The sequence below is a fragment of the Megalobrama amblycephala genome, linkage group LG9, assembly GCF_018812025.1.
Source record: "Megalobrama amblycephala isolate DHTTF-2021 linkage group LG9, ASM1881202v1, whole genome shotgun sequence".
Classification (NCBI taxonomy): domain Eukaryota; kingdom Metazoa; phylum Chordata; class Actinopteri; order Cypriniformes; family Xenocyprididae; genus Megalobrama; species Megalobrama amblycephala.
The window spans coordinates 24,913,826-24,924,271 of record NC_063052.1 but is presented as its reverse complement, the minus strand read 5'-3'; the positions used below and the strand labels follow the sequence as shown (position 1 = coordinate 24,924,271).

At 39.2% G+C, this 10,446-nt stretch overlaps 1 protein-coding gene across 2 annotated transcripts; it reads right to left on the bottom strand.

Moving 5' to 3' along the window:
- Positions 1–119: 119 nt before the first annotated feature.
- On the bottom strand, positions 120–8,496 carry rab5aa (RAB5A, member RAS oncogene family, a). Of its 2 annotated transcripts, none has more exons than XM_048202338.1 (6): positions 8,265–8,496; positions 5,807–6,039; positions 5,580–5,731; positions 5,342–5,464; positions 5,157–5,250; positions 120–1,995 (listed from the first exon to the last, which is right to left on the bottom strand). In XM_048202338.1, exons 2-6 carry the CDS (start codon positions 5,970–5,972, stop codon positions 1,880–1,882), a joined length of 651 nt encoding a protein of 216 aa, XP_048058295.1. In that variant the 5' UTR covers positions 5,973–6,039; positions 8,265–8,496; the 3' UTR covers positions 120–1,879. The 2 variants fall into 2 exon arrangements, with proteins under 2 accessions (XP_048058295.1, XP_048058296.1); XM_048202339.1 differs by lacking the exon at positions 8,265–8,496 and adding an exon at positions 7,592–7,845.
- Positions 8,497–10,446: the final 1,950 nt, after the last annotated feature.

Genomic DNA, 10,446 nt, shown 5'->3' with positions numbered 1-10,446 from the left:
ATAACACTGGGACTTAAATACAGATGATCGCCTATTCTCAAAAATGCACTAAAACACAGGTGATCAAGAAAACAGTAAAAGAAACACTTTGTAAAATGAAGCTTATCCGCAATCAGTCATAGAATAAAATCAGCAATCAGTTCTTTATGAGCAAACAAATAAGTGTTGTGATTCAAGGTATACAATTTACTTATTATGTGTCATTATCACAAACAAATGCGATTACAGAAGAATCTGCACTGGGATGGGGCATTCCACTCAGTGATAAGACAAGAAGTTAATTTGGCCCTCTGAACACACAACATTATCAATACCATTTATAAGAAATTTATTTGATACATTAACAGTAATATTAAGGTAACTGCATTTTTAGTCTCAAAGGGGAAACGCTTAAAAAAAAAAAAAAAAAAAAGACAAAAATTTAATGTAGCAGCGAATTTATGTGGTACCAGTATCCTAAAGGGTAGAATATTGAGAGAATGTTAAAAGTGGATGTGTCGTCTGATACTGGGAAGAAAAGCAGAGGAAGAACCATCATAATCTGTTCATGTGGACACTGTTAGTGAACGTTTTTGCTTTCTCATGAAAATTACAAAACAGACCACTAAAGAAAAGCTTTTTTTTTTTTTTTGTTAATAACACTACATACATTTTTATAAGACCACCATTGATTATAATTTAACCATTTTGTGAAAAAGAAACATAACTTCAACTCCCTATCAAAGCAATTCCTGGTTACTGTACAATTGTTTTTTTTGTTTTTTTTTCCTTTAATGATTATCTAACTCCCTATCAAGCATTAGTCCTGCAACAGTAAATGGAAAAGACGAATACATTGCAACACCCTATTTACAGTAAATTATTTATATATATTTATATCACTCTGGCTGTTCTTGCAAGAGATAATATCAAGACCAAAAATTAGTGCAAGGCATGAAGTAAGAAACACCTGGGTGAGTTAGAACCAGAAGAGTGTGAGTGTGACTGGTGCATGTTTGTGAAGGGGAAGTTACTTATGTTGTATGTAGACAGGGATTTTTTTTTACTAATTGAATATCACATCCTTGTGTAAGCCTTTCATGCTGAGTGAAAGCGCAGCCAGATATTCACTCAGTTCTAGGATGGTGCCAATAATGCCGAAAAAAAAAAAAAAGTGAAGGCTTGCTAACTGGTGAGAGAATAACAGGGGGGGCAGGATCTTGGCTGTGTGTGTGTGTGGTTAAGAAGGAGGTGGGCTTTTTGTTGGCGGCGCAGCCTCAGGAAGTGGGCAGTCTGCCACTGAACAGAGCCGCTGGGACATCCAGAATCAGAGCGAGAGGGAACGAGCAGGGAAACGAGGCGGGGTGGAGCAAAGGGGCCGGTTAATTTGTCACGTCCTCTCTCACCATGTGGATAAGGTTAAAACTTTGATTTATCTCTTTCAGGCTTTGTAGTGATACATGCATCCATTACTCTGAAAAGTACATTTTTATAAAACAAAATCATAAAAAACAGATTTGAGGAAAAGAAACGACAAAGTAGAGTTCTGAATTATGACAGGGCAGAGGCCCCACCCCTTTTCGTCCTGGTCAGGCAAAAGGCTTTTTTTTTCTTTTTTCTGATGGATATTTGTGACGGCATATATTACAGTTTGGAGACAAGGCATGACCTGAAGCATGAATACAGTAAGAGGCCTGGGTCTTTACAGAAAAACAATGAAACAAAAACACCGCAGATACATGGGCGGGGCAGAGCTTTTGTTACAGCGTAAGAGAGTTGTGGAAATGGGGAAAGCAGAGGCATTTCATTAGTTAGTCAAAACCAAGTTGGAGGGCGGGACCTTGCGTTAGTTGTTGCAGTAACAGAGTTTTGTGAGGGGGGATTTTTTTTTTTTTTTGCATTAGTTGCTGCAGCAGGGGGCCTTAGTGGGTTGGGCTGTCTCTGTGAGGTCCACGCCCCTACTCCGCCCACTGTTGGCTCCGGCAGCTTGGGGCTCGCTCTTAGGCAACCTTTTTGCTGAAGAGAGACAAAACAAGAAATGAACGTTAGAATAAATAAAATACAACAATAAGATTTAAAAAAAACTTTTAGAAATGCCAAATATAATCAATCATTAAATATGTAGTTTATTTAAGAAATGAGACAATATATTCACAATACAATTATGTTAATTCACAATTCACAACAAAAGCCGTGTGCACACTGTACGATTTTGGCCACGATTTGGTCGTCTGAGACAAATTTTGCAAATCCTAAAAGATTCCTCTGATCCTAGGCTAAAATCTGTAGTCTTTGGTCGTTAGTTTGACACGTTCACCGACAGCCGATTAATGCCCGTCGCGATCAAAGTTTCCCTCCGACGAAATTCTGGCAGTGTCCGAAGATTTGGCATACAGTTCTGCAGTGTGACTTCTACGGCGAATGTCAAATTGACTTGTTTTTCCAAGACAAGCCATGATCAAAATAAATTAACGCTAAAGATTTCTTTGTTAGCCACCATTTCAGGCCCGCGGGTAATGCAGCTCACTGTCACCGAATATGTATGGGTTGATGTAAAACTACGGACAAGTTTTCATGTGCACGTTCGTCTTTAACACGTCTTAACTGTCGTACAGTCTGACATAAGCTGGGTGCACACTGCGATTTTGGCCACGATTTGGTCATCTGAGACAAATTTTGAGAATCCTAAAAGATTCCCATAATCCTAGGCTAAAATCTGCAGTCTTTGATTGCTAGTTTGACATGTTCACCGACAGCCGATTAATGACTGCTGTGATCAAATTTTTACCTCTGACGAAATTCTGGCAGTGTCAGAAGATTTGGCGCACAATCCTGCAGTGTGAGAGCTGTTATAAATGTCAATACTGACACCTTATTAAATAATTAATAATAATAAAATATTTATTCAATATTACAATTTTCTTGGCACCAAAGCATCAAAAAGAACACTATTCGTGTCTACACCGGATGTGACCGTTGACGCGTCATTGCACCGCAACAGCAAGAAGCTGTCTACACTGGACGTGACAAAGCAACAGTTGCAAATCCATTTGTCCTTCCTGTGAGAAGTATCACGAATGCTAGGCGTACATCATTAATAGAATGAAGCATCAGTTTACTGTCAGGGATTTGTCATGTCGTGTCGCATCCAGTGTACACACCATCAGTGATTATAATGGGTTCTATTGTCTTTTGCCGCGTCCCATCGCGCCACTTGCGTCCAGACTCCAGAGTAAATCACGTAATTTTCAAATCAATGTGAATGAATCCAATCAGATTCTGAAAGTTCTGTTTATATGAACCCTAAACTTTGTAATCAGATTCACTTTTTCAATTACATGTGCATAAGTTCTGTTTGGAATACATAAAGCTACCACAAGTATAATTGGCATTTTGGCCTTGATGACATGCACTGCCCTAGCCTGACTACATCAGACTTCCTACTTCCGCTCAATTTCATTTCGCTTCTGTACTCAGTCTGATACAGCGTCAGAGCTTTCTGTTAGCCACCGGTCTGGAAACAGCCGGGCCAATCAACGAACAGAGGGCGGGCTGAGAGCCATGACGTAGATGCTAAGCGCCGAGTTTTACATTGTAGGTTAGAGAAATCGAAAATCGAAACGACCGCGGAAATGGGAAACGAGACACGGGATGCAATTCGCTCTGTTATGGAGAACATTCAACTCTTTTTCAAACTGAAGCCAGAACAAGAAGAGTGTTTGATAAACATTTTAAATGGAGGTGATGTTGTGGCCCTACTCCCGACTGGTTTAATCTAATCCTAAGTTTGAGAGTTGGCTACAAACATTTTCTTGTTTCACTCTGTCAAAAATAAGTTTAGAGGCCGTGACTGTACCGTGTATGCGTAGATTAACTTCGCATAATCTGCAAAAGTCGTTTACAGCCATGTTCACTCCGGTATTTCGCTCGCATCATCATGTGTTTACAACAGGTTTACAGTGGAAGTTCAATCATAGATTTGAGTTCGATGCATGATGTCTGTGCTTCGATGCGGCTGTACAGGCGCATAACATACGTCATAACTAAACGTATCTGATTGGCTTACGGGTAACCAATGATTTTAAACTTCAGACAAGCGCCCCCTAGCGAGAGAGAAAACACTTCTCTATTATGCCATTCCAGACTCTGTCTACGAAGCAAAGTGAAGTAGCAGAGTCTGGTATTACCAGGCTAGCACTGCTCGGCCACAAAAAACAAAAAAAAAAGTTGCTGTTTGGATTTTAATAAGCAAATACTTAAGAGAATCTATGAATGAACAATTATTACAGTGATTATTGTGTTTCTAGCATGTTTTATGTATGGAAACAATTCTTTTAACCCTTAAAGATGGAGTGTGTAGCTTTTAATTTCTTAAACAATCATGTAGGAAGACACATCATGGCCATATTCCAGGATGACAATGTCAAGATTCACCAGGGTTAAAATTGTGAAAGAATGGTTCAGATGAGAGCATGAAGAATCATTTTCACACATGAATTGGCACCTCTGAGTCCAGATCTTAATTTCATTAAAGGTCTTTGGGATGTGCTGGAGAAGACTTTACAGAGTGCTCACCTCTTGCAAGATCTTGACCAAAAAAATGATGCACCTCTCGATGGAATGTTATTTGTTGCCATACGTAAAACATGCTAGAAACATAATAATCACTGTAATAATGATCCATTCATAGATTCTTAAGTATTTGCCTATTAAAATCCAAACAGCAAATTTTTTTTGTGGCTGGGCAGTGTATCTAAAAGAAAAGCTGACAAACATGTCAGAGGAGTTTTTTATTATTATTTATTTAGTAAATATTCAGACTCCTCCACTGACCAGTTCATAAGACGTAAATAAACATGCACATCCATAAGAAGTAAAATGTATGCAAACATCAGAAATCTTATTATAAAAAGGCTCTGGTAAACATATGCATCACAGCACAAAAAGTATTTTTGTATCCGGCTGAGAATCAAGCATTTAGATAAAGTTTTTTAGTATTGATTGGATTATTTTAGGTCTACACCACACCTTTCAATCTGATCGAAATTGAATTTGTATTGAAGTGTTTACATGAATCCTTTTCAATTCGACTGAGCCATCAATCCGATTACTAACAAATTATTTGAGTGCATGTAAATTTAGCTACTGTTAGGTTTAACTATGAGGTTAAAACTTACCAATGGCCATGAAGATCTCATTCACATTCATGGAAGTCTTTGCTGACGTCTCCATGAACAGCAAACTGTTGTCATCTGCATAAGACTGAGCATCCTATAGAAATAAAACAGCTCAGGTGAAGTAGACAGCTTTGGTTACATGTAGAAAGTCTCTCTGGTTGGTCTCGTTGTGAAGCCATGTATACCTGGAAGTCCACAGCTCTCTTGTTGGCAAGGTCGGCTTTGTTCCCAGACAGTGCAATGACAATGTTTGGGCTGGCCTGCCTCTGAAGTTCCTTAACCCAGTTCTTTGCTCTTGCAAACGACTCCTTCAAGGTGAAGAATAATAAAAGAAGCACCGAAGAGACAAAGAAGTATGAAAATATGACAAAGTTGGTCGTAAAACAACTATTCATTCATGAAGAGAACAACAAAGTGACTCACTTCATTGGTGATGTCATAAACTACAATGGCAGCTTGGGCACCTCTGTAGTACATGGGGGCCAAACTGTGGTAACGCTCCTGTCCGGCTGTGTCCCAAATCTCAAACTTTACCGTTGTGTCATCCAAGCACACCGTCTGCGTTAGAAAGGCAGCTGGAAGAAAAAGTCAGAAGTTGCTAAGAACATGTAAAAACAGGTACACACAAATTTAGCCACAAAATCCCCTACCTCCTATTGTGCTTTCCTGGAACTCGTGAAACTGCCCCTTTACGAAGCGCAGTACGAGGCTGGACTTTCCCACAGCCGACTCTCCTAGCAAGACCAGTTTAAACTGGCAGATCTTATTGCCCGCGTTGGACCCGTTGGGGCGTGTTGCTCCTCCCCTATTGGCCATGACAGTTGTCAATCACCCCGTCTCCTTTAGGCGGTCACACACACACCGAGAGCTGTCCCAGTACTGGCTGCACAAGGCAACATGTAACCAAAAAAAGAGAAATGAAAAAGAGCACTTTCATGTTGACTGCAGACAAAGATCTTTTCTTTCTTCTCTTTTTTTTCTATATTCAAAGCTCTCTTACAGGGAAATCGCACATCTTGGCTTTAGTGATAGCGATTAGTAATGCTATTTTTGGTTGAGCATTTTTAGTCAAAAAAAACAAAAAAAATGGATACAAAAATAAAATCGATTTACACATCCGTCATTTTCTACATTACAGCTGAATATATGACACTGTGACAACTAATTTCAGTGTTCCTAAACCAATTTATGAAGTGACTAAAAATACTCAATTACAATGTTTTGCTATATGATAAAATTAATCACACACAAACTGAACATCACAATGCCTCAAAACAAAAAACACATACAATAATTTAAAGCATTTATATTTATATATCTATATGACACAATGCATCTCAAAAATATTAAGCAGAACAACTGTTAACATTGATAATAAATGTTTCTTAAGCAGCAAATCAGAATATTAGAATTATTTCTGAAGGATCATGTGACACTGAAGACTGGAGTAATGATGCTAAAAAAATTTAGCTTTGCAATTACAGGAATACATTTCATTTTAAAATGTAAGTTTCACAATACTACTGTTTTTACTGTATTTTCAATCAAATACAGGTAAATACTTGCATTGGTAAGCTTAACAGACTTATTTCCAACTCCAAACACACACATATACACAAAGATTTTTATGACGTTTAAAATTCAATAATATTTCCATGACTGTGGGAACTCGAAAACAATTGTTTTATTGACCATAATTTAATATTGCTGAAATTCTTGCAGAAATAATTGTCTGTAGCTATGGTAACCCATTCTAGCACAGAATGTCCTGAGTAAGCAGTCAAAACAAGCATTCCCATTTAGCCTGAAAAAAAAAAAAAAGCCTGAAGCAACAATTTAGCAGCAATTCACATATGTCACTTTCCAACGAAGTGCCTTCAGAATGACTACACATACCTGGGATTGATACAATACCAGAGATACATCCACCAACTGAAATGACGATTATAAAACTCAAGGAATTTCATAGACATTTACTGCGGCAGTGTCCTCAAGGCTTAAAACAGCAGGGAAAACACTTTCCCTGTCAAAATCGCACAGTTAAACTGCTGTTGTGAAATAGGAGAACATAAAAACAGACCCCTGATGCTCCTGTGGCTGCTGTGACATTGCATCACCATAAGCTGATCTTTCTATAAGAGAGAAACCAAGATCTGCTTTGACGCTCAGTCACATCAAATCAACAGGATCTCATTCTGCATAACAGGATATAAACCAACTCCTTGAGATGCAAGCCTGGTATGTCTGGTTTAAGATACAAACCATGCCAAAACTGCTGTATTCATCCATTTGGTATGTACAACAGCTGATATAAGAAGTCTTTTCACACTTCCCCAGAGTGCAATGACACGGCTTACATACAATATTCAAAAGCGAAACGATAAAAAGAAGCACAGCTTATGAAACAAGTCATGACATTGCAAAAGACAAATCACCTGTGAGACGATTTGGTCAAGAGCTGCTGGTCAGATTGTGGTCCGTTTTAATGACAGGCCTAACAAAAACAAACCTGTGATTTCTGTGTTGAAGGTTGACACACAGTCATCCTGTACATGAATCATCTACCCAAAATAAACCTGTATTTTCAACTTCACACTACTTCTAGTTTAGATTAGTTAGACTTCAATATAGCCAACCTAAACAATTCCCCTATTTTTCAACACACCCCTGAGCCTCAAGCCCAAGGAACAAGCTGTCTTGTTACTCGCAAAGACAGCCCACATCAGGTCAGATGCCAAGACTATTAATCTACAGTGTTCGGCAATATACCTATGAGAATCAGATAATAACTACAATATAGTTTGTAACTTCAGTTTCACTACAGCATTCCCACCCTGTTTGCACCAAACTGCATTCCGACATAAGCCTCAGCTAAACATACCACGACAGGATGAATATATATTCACGATTTTGAAAAAATCAAGATCATGTTTAATGTATATATTAGACTAAAGTAGATCAAATTTGATGACTTGTGTAGGCAGAATTAGGACAAGGGGCCTGTAACATTTTTGACGAAATCTACCAAGCTAAAGTGGCTAACTAGCTTGAGGGATACGCCAAACCAGAAAACGGCACATTCAACGGAGGTATTCGGTGTCTTTTTACCTGAAAGTCAGCCGACAGGTTGCTTGAACTGATTTCCAACGACGGGGTGCTAAATTTTTTGAGAGGTTTTCCTTATTATTGGGGTCGGTTAGTGGGAATTTTACCAACCCCGATCAAGTCTCCTCCTTTCTTTTCTCTCGCAACTTCCCCTTTAGAACCAAAACACAAACAAGCGTTTCCGCCCCTCATGCCACGTCAGATGACACTTCCGCCCTGCAATGACGTACTTCCACCGAATAAAACATCCTTGGTCGTCAATCGAATATGTCATGAAAACACGTGCTTATGATTTGCAGACAATAAGAAGAACAGAGGAAAAACACGAGGGAAGAATTAGAAAAAAAAATTGATTAGTATAAAGGATATACTGGAAAGTGGTGTGAATGAACAAGGCAGAAGATGTATTTGCATTTTTTTTTAAACAAGGACAGGTCTTATTAGGAGAATATGATGTAATAAATAGCATATATACATTACAGGAAAATAGACCCTGAAGATGGCAGTAGTGCAACGCCTTTGGATGCAAGCTGCCGTTAAACCCCAAAAAAAGAATTCTCATACACCTTCAGCTTGTCTTGCACTATTTGCCTTTGTAGAGCTATTATAATATTGTATTGATGGAAACTTTACTATGTCTTTACTACTAGGTATTTTTATATTTACTCTTATTTATACACCAATCAAGCATAACATTATGACCACCTTCCTAATATTGGGTCGGTCCCCCTTTTGCTGCCAAAACAGCCCTGACCCGTCGAGGCATGGACTCCACTAGACCCCTGAAGGTGTGCTGTGGTATCTGGCACCAAGATGTTAGCAGCAGATCCTTTAAGTCCTGTAAGTTGCAAGGTGGGGCCTCCATGGATCGGACTTGTTTGTTCTGCACATCCCACAGATGCTCGATTGGATTGAGATCTGGAGAATTTGGAGGCCAAGTCAACACCTCAAACTCGTTGTTGTGCTCTTCAAACCAGTCCTGAAATATTTTTGCTTTGTAGCAGGGCTTTATCTTGCTGAAAGAGGCCACAGACACCAGGGAATACCATTTCCATGAAAGGGTGTACATGGTCTGCAACAATGCTTAGGTAGGTGGTACGTGTCAAGTAACATCCACAGGACCCAAGGTTTCCCAGCAGAACATTTCCCAGCCTTCTTCCCATAGGCAACCTTCTTCCATTGCTTCGTGGTCCAGTTCTGATGCTTACTGTTGGCGCTTTCGGCGGTGGACAGGGATCAGCATGGGCACCCTGACTGGTCTGTGGCTGTGCAGCCCCATACGCAACAAACTGTGATGCACTGTGTATTCTGACACCTTTCTATCAAGAACCAGCATTAACTTCTTGAGCAATCTGAGCTACAGTAGCTCTCTTGGATCGGACCACACGGGCCAGCCTTCGCTCCCCGCGTGCATCAATGAGCCTTGGCCGCCCATGACCCTGTCGCCGGTTCACCACTGTTCCTTCCTTGGACCACTTTTGATAAATACTGACCACTGCAGTCCGGGAACACCCCACAAGAGCTGCAGTTTTGGAGATGCTCTGACTCATCTAGCCATCACAATTTGGCCCTTGTCAAACTCACTCAAATCCTTACGCTGGCCCATTTTTCCTGCTTCTAACACATCAACTTTGAGGACAAAATGTTCACTTGCTGCGTAATATATCCCACCCACTAACAGGTGCCGTGATGAAGAGATAATCTGTGTTATTCACTTCACCTGTCAGTGGTCATAATGTTATGTGAGATATATAAATATATATATATATATATATATATATATATACAATTTATGTCTGTCTGTCTCAGTCTGTTCGTTCTGACATGCAGTTGTAATGTCTATCGACAGAGGGCGCAAGGATGCTGTAAGTGTATTAGATTCTGCTTTAAACGTGCCACTGTCTGGAGAAGAACAGTTAGATTTTAACATTCAGGCGTTTCAGATATTATGACAAAAGACATTGTTCATCGACATGACATGACCATTCTTACCTCTAAAATGTGATTTATTTCATGTTCTTCTAAAACATTTTATTTTTACACGGTTAAATATATAGATCTAGGAATTTTAGATGTCATGCAAAGCCTCTAAAACTTTTAGAAGCTTTGCATGACATCTAAAATTGCTAGATCTGTTTATTTAACCGTTTATTTAGACTAAAAGTGATACAAAGAACTGTGTAAT